The following is a 16,505-nucleotide window of genomic DNA, read 5'->3' as shown; positions in this document are numbered from 1 at the left end:
CACATTTAATGTCGTCCTCAACTCCAAACATTTGGGGTCAAAAGTCAGACTATACAACAGTATAAATGTTAAGTAACGTGCAAGGATGCTGGCTGCCAACCGGTCATGCTACAGCCTTACAGAAGTTCTCCAACGTAGCTGGGACTGTATGGAACGCTTATAGCGCCATTCTCACATACGCGTCTGAAACATGGGCTCCTAATCCTAATCGGACGAAATAAGAGAAAAAAGTCGCGTCCGAGAGGAAGATGCTTAGAAGGATGTTTGGCGCGGTATCTAAAGGCAATGGGGAGCCCTATAAGTTGTATCGACTGGTACAAGCCAGGATTTGTTGGTCCGGTTATGTCACGAGAATAGCACTGGAAGATCCAACCCTTAAAATCTTTTTCGACGGTTCACATGGACAGAGGAGATATGGAGACCCAAGTTGAGATGAACTGATAGCATTGATGAGGAGGCGATAGTGGCGCCATTTTGCACATAGCACGACCTTAGATCAAATCCCATATGGACCTTTCTCCGGTAGCGTGTTCTGACCATGAAACCGCGTGTTATCATTGGGTTTTGTAAGTCAGTTTATGGTCGACAAGTCCCTGACTTTTACGGCCGTTAAGCGACTTTTGCTAAATGTTTGTAGGTATGTCTAATGGCTTACTAGACTTTCTAAATCCATGTAGATAGATTGTCAGTCCTCACTACGGGAGGATACTACGGATGGGATTTGCATTCCAGTCCTTGCGTATAAAGACCGGCGTCGCTGTCACCTATACCACCTGTCACCAACGCTTGTAATGACTAATCAAATGCACCTTAATCTGCTTATTAAAATTTTCTAGCCCTGAAACTTTATTAAAAAATGTACCAACTATTCCAACTCAAATACTCGTATTATTTCATCAGCCATTTGGAAAGTGCTGTCAGAACTGCAAGCGCTTCGTAATCGTACCGGTTCTGCGTGTTAATCAGTCGTTAAGCCGTACAAGCTAACCTATTGAGAAAGTGATAAACACATGCTAAATGATTTCAGTTCACATATCACAACACACCGTGTCTCACGTTGACACAGAAATAGGCATGACCTTCCTTTTGTTTATGCGACGCATTTTAAATCGGATAACGCATATTTGCCAACGAAAGTGTGATGATCGATTCTTATGCAATTTAAAATAAAACAAGTATCTTGAATCACGATAATCATAATACGGTTTTAAGTAGTTGAATTGTCATACATTTAGAGCTCGGTCACTCATCACAGGCTATAAAACGAGCAATTTTTAACGTAGAAATATAATTTCTACATCAAACGAATGGTTTTTTATTGTTCTTTTAACACAAAATTCAAGAAAAACACTTTTGTTTATGTACGGATGATTTTAAGCAACTTTCTTTCGACACCTCTCATAAGCTGCCGCACAACTGGTTTATCCACTTCAGTGGCTATTTTTTTCCTACAATATGCTTGGCAATAGTTGGCAAATCTGGTTACAGTCTAATTGGGCCTTCATGAGCTTTAACAAAAAGCAAAACACACTTTTCCTGGCACTGATCTTCATAAAAATTCGAGTTCAAAGATTGATTTGTTATAAAAACCCATGTTTTGTTCAAATTTGTCATCAAAAATAAACTTATATTTGTTGGGAACATCGCCCCGTGCTGTGGCAACATAATTTTTTTGACCCGAATCATGCCTCAAATCTATTTTTGCGTACGTTTCGTCATCTATAAGAATGCAACGTTTTGGAAAACGTGGTTTGGCGATGTAATTATGCTTCAGAGTTCTGTTTGGTTGCTTTGAACCAAATGTTGCACGAAAAGAGCGTTAGTCTGCACTCCATTCGATTCTGTTGACGGTATTTATGCTGCACAGTACTTTTTTTTTGCAGTATCCTCATCCAAAAGACCAAGGATAGCCTGTAACGCTCTCAACACCTTCCAGCACAGCTGACAATGTTCCTATACGACGATTTTGTTCAACCATTCTAGCCACACTGTGACGTTTCCAAAACCGTCTCAAAGCTTACTCAAAAGAAGAAGACACGTTTTCCGAGGATTTTTGCTATTTTTCTCCCGGACCAAGTTGAATTTTCAAAATGGGTGTGCAAAATTAATTGTCTGCGTAGCAGCTCGATCTTTAATAATAATTGAAACAAGCACGATCATGCCAAAACCACTCCATAAAAGAGAAAAGTGCTCCAACATCTACTCATATGTAGATGTCAAAAAATTGCATATAGCACTATTGGGGGCTCTACAATACATAACATAGAGTGACCAAATTATAAATGAACAGTACTTTATGAGCGCGTCCTTTGTGCGATTTATTGCAAGCTCGTCAATGCTCTCTTATTTGGTTTACTTTTCCCAGTGTAAAACGATAGAACAGTATCGATATGCGGTGTTTATGCTAACTCAAACAAATTATGCCAAAATCTTAAGCAAATCTTAACCTTAGCGTTTTTTTATATTTTACTTTGTAACACTACGCTGGTAACACGCCTTTCAAAACACTTTTCTTCTTAAGGCAGGGCCAGACGAGGCATACTTGTAGCCAGGGACTTTTGACAACCACCAATTTTCCTTTGTTATTGTATTTTGTCAGTTGCGACCCCCGTAGCTATTCTTTGGCGCCCTTTCTGAGGTAGCTGTTCTTGTTGGTATCCAATATGTACAAATGAAATTCCATTGCATTGCATAGCTTTTAAGCTTGTCCCATTCGTTGAACGTTTAATTGGAAACTATCAAAGAGGATTCCGAAACGGAAAATCTACCATTGACAAGATCTCCACTGAATGCGGTAAATGTTGGAGGAGATGGCTGAACGGCAGTTGAACACATACCATCTCTCCATGCCAGGGTAAAAATCTACGAAGCCATTAGCTCTTTTCCCGGACAAACTGATCAGGCTTGTTATAATGAGCATGACCAACGTCAGGGAGAAGGGCTCGCCTGTCTCCTATTCAACTTGGCGCTAGAGAGGGCCATCCGTGACTCGGAGGTGGACACTCCGGGAACCATCTTCTATAAGTCAACCCAGATCCTGACATATCCTGATCCTGGCTGATGATATAGACATCATTGGTCTGCGGCTCTCCCAGTAGCAGTGACCTACCAAAGGATCGAGCAGGCGGCAGAAAATCTCGGATTGTAGAATAACGAGACAAAGTCCAAATTGATGGTCATCAGCGGCCCTACTAAGAAATCCGGAACTACGTTGGGGTGATGTACGGATAGGTGACCGCAAATTTGAAGTCGTCCAAAACTTCACTTCGGGTCAAAAGTAAGCACCGAAAGCAACATAGAGACTAGTCCCAGTCGAAGCTGGTACTGTATTGTACCTTTATAGTCCCAGTACTCACATACGTCTCTGAGACATGGACCCTGACCAAAACAGACGAAGCCCTCTTAGCCGCGTTGGAGAGGAAGATGCTCAGAAGGATCGTTGGCCCCGTATGTGTGGACCTGGTTACATTTGTGTTACGATGCAGTTTTACTTTCCATATGCATTCTACTAAGCGGAAGTGTTAAACGATCATGAAGTAATTGCAAAATGATCGGTAAGGCCTTGCTTCATCACTGCTCAGGAACAGAATTCAGCCAAAGCTGATCGCTAGAGCCCTCGACGTATCGCCAAGCTCAATTATTTAAAAAAAAACTATAATTATTTTTCGGGTCCGTTACGGTGTATAATCGAAATTATGAGTTGACTGTTCTCGTCTTTAGCAGTTCAACTCCTCAACCTACCGGTTCAAACTGTCACATCCTCGATCCGTCATTCGCGTCACCGACTGGTAACCCGCACACATCGGGTTACGAGTGCTGCAAGTATGATCACTCTAGCCCTGCCTTTATGTTTGCGTTTGCTGACCGTGGCAGAAAACTTCCTCCAGCCGCTCGGCGCAGCACAAGTCGAGAACCGCCACAAGAAAAGATTCATATATGATTAGTAAGCGAAACTACACCAAAGCTTTCGCGTCGATAAAAAAACGGTGACAACAGCCCGGCGAATCTGCTGATGGTGTTAAAATTCTCCTTTCACAGGAATTTAAAAAATAAAAAGAAATCCAATTTCTTAGAAAATCACTTTTTTTTAAATAATAACAAAGCACAACGATAACGCCCACAGAACTGTGCAGCACGCATATGAGGCTGAATCAGTTTGCTGATGTAAGCATTTTTTGCAACAAACTTCCAACTTCACTCATGCCGAGTCTTACTCATGAGACGAACAAAAGAAAAAGGATGACATGGCCGGCTCCTTGAAAGCGATAGAGTGAGCACCACAGAGACCCAGTGGTTCTGAATTGCACGAGATGGTGAATCAGAGAGCACGGCTTATCTGTTGCTGCCACTATTATATGTGAAGGGAAGGATTTTCTCCCTCACCCCAGTACCATTTCCTCCCATTTCCTTTCCATCATTACTGCTGCCGTTAAGCAAAAGAGACACAAGAAAACGACCGCCATTCGGCTAAGCGTTGGCGAGTGTTTCAATTGAGAAAAATAACGCGATTGATAAGGGGGGAAGAGCTTTATTGGACGCTTCCGGGATGGATGGAAGGTACGAGTCATCCGTCGGGCTGGTCCGCTTGGGATGCGGCGTCTACTACCACGGTTGGCGTAGCAGCATAAACGGTTCTTTGGAATATAAAAATCAAACAACGCGCCTTCTCGCACGTGGGACAAATCATCAAGCATCAGTGCTGCTGTGTACAAAAACATTGCATCGCGTGTTGTGTAGCTACTTGCTTGGAAGAGGCATCATTATCACGCCCTTGCTCTATGGGGACTGCTAGTGATGGGTCGTGAGCGGAAGAGCTACTTCAATTGCTCCGCTCATCTAACTGAGGGCTCTCATTGCGCTCCATAAAAAAGCACGTAGCTCAGTACTGACCAAATTCACTCAGAAGAACACGCTGAGCGAAGATGCGCTCAGTGTTGAGCTACCTCGTGCTCACCGCTCACTCACTCACGCTTGAGTAAGCGTCTCGCTCCGCTCAGTCCAAAGAGCTGCTTGATACAACACTCTTGACTGCAAAGACTAGAGTAAGTCGAATGATTCAAACGATCAGAGAACGATCTCGATATAATTACTGCCACATTTTGGCCGTGATCGATCGTCCAATTCCCTTCCAAAAGGCAATAAATATATGACATTGAGATTGAGCGCTGAATGTGGGAAATAATTCACTCCGATTGCATTAGCATTCATTTCGAAGCGAGTATCCACGCCTGCCATTCAATTAACGCACCATATGGGACACCACCGTGCTGTGTATATAGATTCGTAAATGGGTAGAACGTGACCGGTAATATTATTTTCTCGCTAGCAAAGCTTGTTTAAGCGAAGTCTTCCATTTCATGTGTATCTTTAAAGGCAAATTAAGCGATAAACATTACTTTTTGTCAGTAACCCGGTGGGCATCACACCCTTAGAAGAATCAGAACGGAATTATAGTGGTACATAGCATTAAAAGCAACAAATAGGTCCACAGATAACGAGCTCACTCGATGCGGGAGGATGATGGTCGTTTAATTTGGATGAAACGTTCTAAAGAATCAAATGTTATAACAATAGCTCGAAATTAGCACGAGTTTAGCTCCTTCAAATCCGATGTTTGGAACATTAAGTCCACTATCTCGTTTGGCTTCGGCGTACAGAACTTGTATGATGTTGATGATGATGCTATAAATGATGGACAACATTATGTTCGCACGCATTCAGCTGACGATACTATCCGATTACCGTGACCACTCATTTGCTGCCGTACTTGACTTCGTGTTCATACCACCATGCGTCTGCAACAGGATTCATTATGGCTCATTCTCTTCAGTTTGCATCAAGAGTACGCTTCTCTTTTTGTGAACCCCGTAGTTAACTTATCAACAGAACTGATATACCACCGACGGGTAATGTGATATGTGCTACTCGGCAAACTGCTTGTTTTGCACAGTAAATAAAAGGAGAGATAAGCTTACACCGTTTGAACCGAGTGTAAAGCGCTTCGCAGGGTAGTGGGAACAGTTCATTTGCAGGTGCTTGCAGTTGGTTTTGTGGTGGAAGCAATGGAACATTTCATGTGGTCAATGATACTTAAATGAGGAAATATAACGTTCTTCATAGTTCATTGCTTAAAACTTACTTATGGACTTTAGTTATGATGAACTTATATTATATGGACTTTAGTTACAATGATGTTATACTATAATACTTTACGTAATATGTTGATAATGATAAAATGTATCAAGACTTGGCTTGACTTTGAGACACCGCACCGCGGTCCCCGACGATCAGCTGCTCTTTTTCTGCGAAGATTCTCCGATTGAGGACTGCCTAAAACCTTTATTGATCGTTCCCTATTGAAGTTGGTAATCTTTTGCACAAACGATGATCTCACCATCAGAAAGATTATTTACAAGAAACCCTTCAGGATCTTGTTTAGAGTGATTAATTTCTACCCAAACAAGGACATCCGCGACTAGAATTTTTTCATGTAACAGTCCCGATCTAGACATCTTGTCGGGAAGATACAGATTCATTTTCCCAGATCGAAACACTTTTTCAAAAGACAGCTAGAGATCGTAGAATCGTCTTTGATTATGATCAGTAGTGAGAGTAGAGTATTTCTCTCATTCCCCACCAGGATGGAAGGTGCTTGTCAGCGATTAAGGCGTAGAGGAAGCATACCGATCACAGGATCAAGTACAGGATCAAGTGGAGTCAAAGCTGTCAGATATTGGATGCAATCATCGATTTAAGGACTGCAGCCGTAGACCGAGTTTGTTGGAAACTGATTAGCCATCTGTCGATGTCTACGCGACGTGCTCTATCATGAGTAGCAATTCAAGTAGTGAATTTCTGTGATCGCAAGGACACAGTGCAGTTGTATGAAAACTCCTCTAAACCTATTTGTTTTTTGAAGGCATACGTTTGTTCCCAAATATTTCCTTTCGAGTTTAGCTACAGAATGAACATCAAGTTATTAAATCTTCTTATGATATGATAGCACCAAGTTGAATAGTCAGTCCTCCCTACGGTGAACCTATATAGACGGGATTTAAAGACCGAATGTTGTTATCACCGCTGCCAAAATTGTTACATTGTGCCCATTATCAAATCATATTTTTTGTACCAAAATAAATCTATAATTCGTGAATTCTCTGCATTGGCCCATTTAGTCTCAAATCATCCGAATTTGCAGATCTAAAATCAAGTGTAATATTATTCTTCATTTCTACTTAGTCATTCAACTTGTGTCACGTATTTTACAGACAGCTTTATGAACATAATTTAATCAAACAATCGGTTCTGATAAGCGATAGCTCAATCTTTTCGCTAGTATGTTTAACGGCTAAACAGCTGATAATCGATTGTGCGAAGAAATGGAGGATATTCCCATCATATTCCTTGTCCTAGTCTGCTAGCTTCGATCTTTCGAGACTCGTTGTGGTTGGGTGTTTTTTGGGAGCCTACCTTAGCCTCCGTAACCATGGAATATTCCCGCGAGGGACTGATTCCAAGGCTAAACGATGCTTTGCATTGCGCCTTGACCCCGTATTTTGCCACACAATCCACAGTACCCCTGCCTGCCCTTCCGTACATCCATCGTTTAACCGCACCACTCATCTTTCAACGGCCTGAAGTAGTGGCCTCTGTTATTGAGGCCTGGTCCGCTGCGGTGAATAGCTCGCGATCTGTTCTGTGAATAATGGGACCGGTGTCTCTCGCCGCCTGCCTGCGCATACGTTCTATGAGACGACGACGTATCCGCCTCCGTACTAAGTCCCCATCAGAGAGACTTCTTCCGGCAGGAACTGGTGGTAGTGTTCCCTCCCAAACTCTGCCTCTCCATACTCTTTGCATATACAAACGCCGTTCATGCCTGAGCTGCAGCATCTCGGGGGAAGGTGGTCTCCCCGTGTTGCGTGAGGGTATGGGAGGCGGAGCCATCTCAGTACGCTCTGCTTCGACCACCGCCTGCAGGATCTGCTCATCGCGAGCGGCTGAAGCTGCCACAACGTGGGCTGCTAGACGAGCGCCAGAGCCCAATTCCATCGATGCCGGATTCCAGATCGACGCAGTGTATACGGACATCAACTCGCGTGCTCCCTGCTGTCAGCCACCTACTCCTACGCGAACGATACGAAGCTATTCCTATCGACTACTCCGTCTTCAAATCACTCTGAGAGCACTTCCAATCCTGGTGCTCTAAGAATGGTCTTGAATTGTGCGTCGACAAGCAATTATGCGTTAAATGGTGCTACCATTGAGCGCAAAAGCTGCGTCAGGAGGACTTGGGAGAGGCTGCTTGACAAGAAATTGAGCTTCCTCGGGTAGTGGAGGCCACTAAAAATCTCGGTTTGCCCAGTGCTTCTGGAGGGCGGAAGTGGACTACGCTGGACGCTGTGTGCTGCTAGGCCTCGAATCGTTAAACCAGCGAAACTGCATCGCCCGGAGGCTGTTTTTTGCGATACTCCTGGACAACCGAATCGAGTCGCTGGGGCTACTATCGGGCCTTAGCCTATACGTCCCGCCGAGATAGCTCGGCGCAAGTTCGTTGCTCGACGTAGAGGATCGCCGTACCCGATATGGCGCCTCTGATCCGTTTTTTATGTATGTAACCCATGAATTCAATGTCGTCTTTGATCGTATGGAGCGATGGTGCGCGCACCGTGTTTTTAAACTGTATTCGCGGATTTATTCATGTATTGCCCACATTTAATACAAATATACAATCCCCATTTTAACAGAAATGTTTTATTAACATTATCAAACAAATGTACAAATTGCTCGCATTTGAGTCGCATTCGAACCAACGACGAACGTAATCGAAACTACGGTAAACTTCAAATCAAGATCATGAAATCCTTGCGTCGTAAAGTCAACACCACCTCAAGCCAATACGGTTATCAAAGCAAACTGATCTGTTTGCAGTTAACGCATGCACGCGGCTAGATAACGCGCCACCGCCACCAGGGAAGAAAGGTCGTCACAGACCACTCGGTTCGAACTGTGACCATGTGCGACACACGGGGGAGGGGTAGGAGAATGTTTTTTTGTTGTTGTTATTTTTAAATGTTCTAGCGCGGTTTTAATCACAAAGCAATTTCCTCTGCGCAGGTACCGTCAGAAAAAAAGCAGAGCAACAAAAGGCTAACGATCTCTCTCGCACCACACGGCGTAGCTGCTGATGACCGTGTGGCGCTGGTGCACACTGGGAAAATCGACGCTTGTTTACAACATTTGCAAACTTTCAATGCTTCTCGCTCCGCGTTCAGTTGTCAAACCGCTGATGGCCACGCATTTATCTGCTCTTTGTTTGTGAAGATGCGAATTTTCCGGAATGCGCTTCCAAACAGCTGACTTAAAAAGTATCTTCCCGTATCAATCAATTTATTTCGGTTGATAAATTTTGCAGCTGCCATCAAAACATGAAAATTGAAACGTCAGCGTGCACCAGGGAGTTTTATCAGCTCAGTGCTTTAGTGTTATCTAGTGTCTCCTCCTATAACTCTTTCAGCATTATCGCACCCGTTTGAAAAACAGTTCAATTTCACAACGCGATTGCGTTTTTTTTTCTTAGAGCGTAATTTCGTGCCGATGGTGGTGCCGAGCTTTACCTACTTTTGATTGACCGGCGAAGCTACGCGGCACGTCAATAACAAACTAATAATTCGATGGAACTGTGTCACCGCCCCGATGCCACGGCGAGAGTGCGAAAAGGGCAAAGGCAAACACACGCTGCGTTTCTTGCTGCCCTTCTTTCGGTTGCGCTGCTTCACACAGCTGCTCTACACAATCGATGGGAAATGCACATCGTCATTGCGCGCGTGGGAATGACGTTTGCTAATTAGGGCGTATGGGTTTTCGTCCTTTTCGTTCCGATGCAATTGTTTCTTGTTGATTTGGATGCATTTTTGGTCAGCAATTTTCCGACGACACAAAGGATGTTGGCTACAGTTCTTTTTACAGTGGTAAAAGATGATGGCGGGTCGGTTCTCAGTAGTGATGGGAACTCCGGAGTGGATTCATTAATCCTCTCCGATTCCGACTTTTAAAAACCAGATTCAACTCCTGAAAAAGCCGGAGTCCAGTTCGGAGTGATCCGGGATTAGCTCTGGAGCAATCTGGAGTTAACTCTGCAGTATTCAGATCCGGAGTCTACTACGTCGGGTGCTACACATGTTTCTGGTCTAGGCCACAAGAAGGGTTGCCAGATGCAATCTGATATTTTTATTCGAAAATTTGACATTTTGGAGCACAATCACACTCACAACGTTTTGACGTACGACGATCATTTGTAATGTTTACACTGGCTTGAACATTTTCATGCGACATTTTTCCCAGCTTTCGAAGTGGACTATCAAGACAGGGCTGCTTTGAAGAACTCAAATCATTGTTTGGCCATAAAGCACCATCCTATAGCACTGTTGTAATGAATTTAATCGTTGCCGACGATCGCTCAATGACGAATTTCGAGAAGACCGTCCAAAAATGGCCGTTGTGCCTGAGAACATTGATGCCGTTTGAGATCTAATTGTACAAAATCGTCATGTGACACACAGCGAGATAGAGGCATGTTCGGGGATTTCTTACACCAGCATAAACACTATTTTGCACAAACACCTGACCGTAAAATAGGTGAAGTCATCGGAGAAATTGCATGGTCAACGATTTTTGTCCCCAGAAGATTTGTCGTTCAAAAACCACGTTTTGAAGGTATCTCAATCAGGGTGGAAAAAGTGCTTCGACAATTGGTTTGAGCGCATGCAAAAGTGTATGAATCATGCTGGAGAACACCACTTTGAAAAAAGTAAAACAATTTTTGATAATAAATAAACGCATTTTTTATTAGACCAGACATAGAGTAATCTCCGATAATAACTCCGAATTCAACACCGGAATGCACTACGCAATCAACTGAAGGTTACTGCGGATTGCTCCGGAGTCAACGGCGGATTATTCGGGAACCTAATGGGAATTTAACCATTGCACTGGAGGCCTTTTTCGGTTTATTTTTGGCCGGATATTGAAGGTACTTTTAGGGTATTTGTAAACAAATAAGCGTATACAAGTACTAAAAATTCATTAGTTTATTCATTTAGATACCCAAGACAACAATCATTGATAATTATTACACTCTGTAATTAGTTCTGGTATAATATTTTTTAAAACAATAGCCAAGGTGCATCCTAAGCTTGTCCGGACACGTGTCACAATAATATGTAACATCCCGCCTTACCCCAGGCGTGCTACGGTCAAAACAATAGACTTTGCAGTCCCTTTTTGCCCCATTTTAGTACTACGTGCAGCTTTCCATTCAATCGAATTTCGTAGGAAGGGTTAACTTCGGATTCAAACCCGAAATCTAAATCCATTGTCGACTCCGGAATAATTTCTGTGCCGCCTACGCATTCTCTCAAACAAAAATAAGTATTTATTCTGTAACACACAGCCAGTTTCATCGTACTATTTTTATTTTCAGTTGGCTTCATAATTGTATTGAAAAAAGACCATTTGCTTAACGTTGCATCCTCTCAATGGATTTCGCTTCTCTATCAACATTTGTCCCGTTTTGGAGAACACTCTTTTCGCAAGGGACAGAGATGTCTGGCACCTTTGTGCTAGCAAATCAGCTGTAGGATACAAGGATTACCTTGGTTTTACAACCTCTCCTCAGCTTGTTTTCCAAACCTAACCGAAACTAATCCAACTCCGGGAAAAGTGAGGATTTACCCATCACTATGTTTCTCAGTCAAGCAATCAAGCAGGCATGTGCGAACGCATGAGAAAGCGAGAAGGAAAGAGCGAAACAGAGATAAAGCAACAAAAAAAAAGAAACGAACTGCAGGGCCACTTACCTTTGCCTTGATTATTGGCGACGGGGAAAATTCCGATGATACCGTATTCTTGTTCGATGTTGCTGATGCTCCGTCCGTCGCATTGCTACTGGCCGTTGTGCCCGATGTTGCCACCGTGCTGGTAGCGTTTTTGTTCGCACTGTTGACGTTCGGCGGTGGCGCCGTATCACGGCGAACCCGCTTCAGCTCGTCACGCAAGAAAGTGGATCGGGCGAACAGTGCGGCCACCTCCGGATCTGCATCGTCGTCCATATCGCCGAGCGACACCGTTACCGTGCGCGGTACGCGGCGGCTCGTCTCGACGTCCGGTTCCACGTGCAGAACGCTCGGTGGGAAACCGTGCCGCACACCCGTGGCCTGCTGCTCCGTTGGCACGATGACGCCGTGTAGACAGAGGACGGTCAGCAGTACCGTTAACCTCCGCCACACAACCACCGGACGCGCCATTTTGCGCACTCGGCGTATGCTATGGCGAAACGATGGCGTTTCGAGATGCTTCGCCAAAGCGCCTCCCTCTCACCCGGGACGCTCCTCGATTGTGTCCTTCTGCCTCAAGTGCAAGGTCGATGTGTTTTGCTTTCGTCACCTCGGGCTCCTAAACTACACAAAATCACCACGGCAACGATGCCGTGTGCAGGGGAGGGGTGGGTGGGAAGAGATGTGCTAAAAAGAAACCCGGCGTGATGTAGAAGAAAACTAACAATCGCCTACTTAGAGCAGGCGAAAAGTGTGTGCATCGAATTTCCCACACTTTCACGCACACACACACACTCGCACAATGCAATGCCGTGGTGGCAGCAGCACAACGTAAAAAGCTGTGTGTATCCTTTCTTCTTCAGGGTAAGAAAATTCTCTCCAACACACTTAAGACATTCACACACACACACACATTCACTCTTACATACACAGAAACAGACACACACACGCACGTACTGCGCTTCTTTTCTTCTGCTATTTTCTAGCAGATAAAAGATTTTTCGCTTCCGTCAGGCGGACTCTGGCTGTGCACTGTTGGGTGGTTGTTGTTTTATCTATATATCCTCGCTTTTCCTTGTTGGCCCGCACACACAAACACACTAGCGCACAGGCGCACACAACCTAGGACGGTTTCGGTCGCCCTTTGCTAGCCCATCAATATAAAATCATAATAATCACACTACGAAGGGCTTTGAACTGCGGCGCAAGCTTATCGGGGGCGCAACACGGCGTGCACAACACACACTCACACACACACGTACGCAGCCTACCGATGCAAGCGGGTGGTACAAGGATGGATTGTACAGCTGCAGGGCCAAAGCCAAAGCCTTCCTCCTCCTGCGACACCTCACTGTGCTTAATCCAACAAGTGTTTCGATTAGGGAAATTGACTCTCTGAATCGCCGAAATCGCACCAAGCGAAACATCAACCCGCCGGCTACCGATGGACGATGATGATGCGTATAATAAATGCGACGTCACACACTGTCCACTGCAGGGTACAGCGAACCCGCTAGTCTCATTATATTGAGTCACCCCTACACGAATGCTGGTGGCGAACCCGTCCCGGTTACTTTTGCGAACGAAACGACACTGAAACTGGTGCGTGCGGTAGCTCGCATGTAATTGTTTTCACTAAACACATCACCCACGGCACGGCTGGCACGGATAAACGAGCAATACGTGTGGTACGGATGAAGCCGTGGTCTTGACGTGACGTTTGATTAGGCGTTACGTGATGTGACAGCTCAGAGACGTTACGATTGAAACAGACAGAAGAAAAATTAGATTGATTTTTATCCAAGTGCAAGAGGATGGAATCGTTCATTGCTTTTGTTTAAAAATTTATTGCATATGATTACAGGTCATATTTTGGATGTTTTGTCACAATAAAACATTTCAAAAAATAGCTATCAGCGCTACGCTATCCAAATAGCCAAGCGTTACAGCAGACAACGTTTAACTATGCTGCTTAAGTGCTGCTTAGTAGGGGTTAGTGTTGTTGAACGCTGCTTATGTAGCGATTTCAACGCAAACAGACATCCTTGATTGTGTGCGGATACGATGCAAGGACTTTTCATTTTCGAGCTGCTTTGCAAGATAACTTCCATTGAAAATCTCTAAATTGTTGAAGATTCATGAAGCGAACAATATATTCTACCACAGTTGATAAGAAATTGAGAACTTGTACGATGAAAAAAACTCCCATTTTTTATATTTTTGATATGAGACACTTTTTAATACCTTTATTCACTAAATCGATCACTTTCAGCCAGCATAAACGTTGTTGTTTTTTTTGCAATATGCATCCACATACATATATGTGTAGTTTTATACTTATTTTGTGTGTTGGTGTAGCGTTTGTTTTGTTGCAGTTACTGTGTTGTTAAATAGGTTTGCCCTTTTGCGCACAAAGTTTTCCGTTCGCTGCTCTGAAAAAGCTATTGTTTGTATTATACGAGAGTCGCTGCCCATGCGTCATGCTGTGTGTGACTGGTTTTACACTATTTTCTTCTATGTGTTCCGTACATTCGAACTATCTCTGCTCTAATATTTTGTTTCTCTTACTTTTCTGCCAGCGCTCCCAGCCGTGGTAGGGACACACAAAATATCAACAAATTATAAGTGATTTCGCTGCTGCTTACATCTCTTACCGTCTATTAAATAAAAGTTTTGCATTGTAGAAATGTAAATACAGTATTTGTAGTTGTTAGAATGTGTGTACGTGTGTGTGTGTGTATATATATCGTTTTTAACCTCTTTTTGCATCAAGTTGTAACACCACGCAAGACGCGAAACATTGCAGAAAGTTGCCTAATGGCTTATCGCATTACTAATATTCGTCCCTTCAACTGCATTTGCTTTAGCCCTTTACGCTTTCCCACTAACCGCCTTGGGCAGTATTTTGTCGTGCTACACATTGGGACATTTTTTCAAAAAGGATTTCGGCTATCGATCGAGCAAACGGTACCGAAAAACTTTACGCAAAACTTCAATTTCAATAACGGAAAGGCGGGCAAAAGAAAGCAAAAGAGGAAGCGTTATTTATCTCATATTATTTACTAAGCGCTCAATTACATCAATTACTACAATTTAGTTTTGTGAAATGCGCATCATACGGGTTTGCTGTTTTTTTTTGTTTCGTTTGTTTGTGTATTCTTCGACAAAATTATTGAATTTTTCTTCTGCTCTTCTTTACTTCTTTTTTTTTTTGTTGTGGATCATGATTCCAATCGTTATAATAATTTGTACCCAATTTTTTGTATCACTTAAATTTTTATGTTTCTTTTATCATTTTCCCCCTATTTAATTTCCCTGCTGCTACTCTCTGCACCAAGTTCACACTATCATCGTTCACACGCGGCACACAAACGCTCCAAAAAATGGATTTCAACAAAAAAGCGCACTGCTACCGTAGTTAAATATATAATATATCCATTCCTTGCCATTTATTTCTTATTTTTTGCAGAAAAAGTGCACTTTCTTTCCTTTCCGCCATACACAAAACAAGCACCACTCTCCTTCCATGCTGGGTACTACCAACACTTCCTAGCAGCGAACCTTTAAGCAGCTCTTTTCAGCTTCAAAGTAATTTCTCACATACACAACGCGGATTCATTTATCCGAAGCAAAAGCTAAAGCAAACAGAAAAAAAACATAAATCAACATATCGGTACATACTTATTTTAAACGTAATGCTTCCATTTATTCCACTTTTCCACTCGTGTTTTCTTCTCTTCATATATATATAGACTAATAATATATTAATAATAATAATAATTATGCATTTGTATCATTTTCTTGCGGCTTCTAATCATAGGCTGGCAGTTTAAAAATATATAATTCATATTTAAATTTGATTGAATTACCCTCCTTCGTTCGCTTCACACTTAAACGCTTTCGATTCTCATTTCATTTCATTTAATTTTCATTTAAACAAAGTGCGTGTTGTTTGTTGCTTTCCTTTTTCGCGCAAAGGGAGGATTTTTCTTGTATTGTTTGATTTTTTGTTTATATCAGTGTGTGTGTTCTTACTAGCTAGAGTTTTTTCTTTTCTTGTGTTGTTTTTTGCACTGCGAAACTCACTTCTTTTTCTCCCCTATTTTTGCATTTAGTTTCTTTGTTCTACAACACCAACCACTGCCAACCACTGTAGACAACGTGTAGGAAGGGACTTTTTTTTGTTCTTTTCACCGCATTTTACCACTTTTGCTTAAGCATACAAAAACAAAAGACAAAACAAAACAAAATAGGGCAAAACAAACAGATAAATTATATAATAATGCAATAAATACACTTCTCTAGTGCCAGCATATTTTAGCGGGCGAACACACATTATCCCGGCCGCTTGCTAGTTATCGACACTGTGGGGGACACCGCCAGGGTTGGCTTGCTGTTTCGCTTGGAGCGGATAAGAGGATAAAAGGTAAATAGTTTTATATTAGCCACAGTGACAGAAGAATAAAGGCGAAATCGATCGTTGACTTCCAATTGTACAAACAAAGCAAAAATCCCAAAGTGGAAACGGTCCAGGAGGCGAATAATGAAATTTTAACATCGATTTATGCTCTTGTACACTAGAAACATGTAGACAAGAAAAAAGGCCCCACTCGCCACTAGGGAACGCTTAAAATAACTTTATCGGAAAATATACGTAAACTCTTCATAAAA

General features: G+C 42.9%; 3 protein-coding genes across 3 annotated transcripts in view; 1 reads left to right on the top strand and 2 right to left on the bottom strand.

Moving 5' to 3' along the window:
* The window catches only part of LOC126556487 (sortilin-related receptor-like), a 213,719-nt gene that overhangs the window by 13,079 nt on the left and 184,135 nt on the right, over positions 1-16,505 (bottom strand). The window contains exon 2 of the mRNA XM_050211751.1: positions 11,859-12,367. Within this exon, the coding sequence (XP_050067708.1) occupies positions 11,859-12,305 (447 nt within the window). The 5' untranslated portion in view covers positions 12,306-12,367. The remainder of the gene's footprint in view (positions 1-11,858; positions 12,368-16,505) is intronic.
* The window catches only part of LOC126556078 (E3 ubiquitin-protein ligase ariadne-1), a 157,895-nt gene that overhangs the window by 51,055 nt on the left and 90,335 nt on the right, over positions 1-16,505 (bottom strand). The gene's annotated exons all lie outside the window — the stretch shown is intronic.
* LOC126555997 (signal recognition particle receptor subunit alpha homolog) overlaps positions 4,571-16,505 on the top strand; it is a 45,640-nt gene continuing 33,705 nt past the window's right edge. The window contains exon 1 of the mRNA XM_050211151.1: positions 4,571-4,581. The gene's annotated coding sequence lies outside the window, so the exon portion shown is untranslated. The remainder of the gene's footprint in view (positions 4,582-16,505) is intronic.

The sequence above is a fragment of the Anopheles maculipalpis genome, chromosome 2RL (genome assembly GCF_943734695.1).
Source record: "Anopheles maculipalpis chromosome 2RL, idAnoMacuDA_375_x, whole genome shotgun sequence".
Classification (NCBI taxonomy): domain Eukaryota; kingdom Metazoa; phylum Arthropoda; class Insecta; order Diptera; family Culicidae; genus Anopheles; species Anopheles maculipalpis.
The sequence above is the reverse complement of the archived record's forward strand: the minus strand, read 5'-3'. Positions and strand labels throughout refer to the sequence as shown.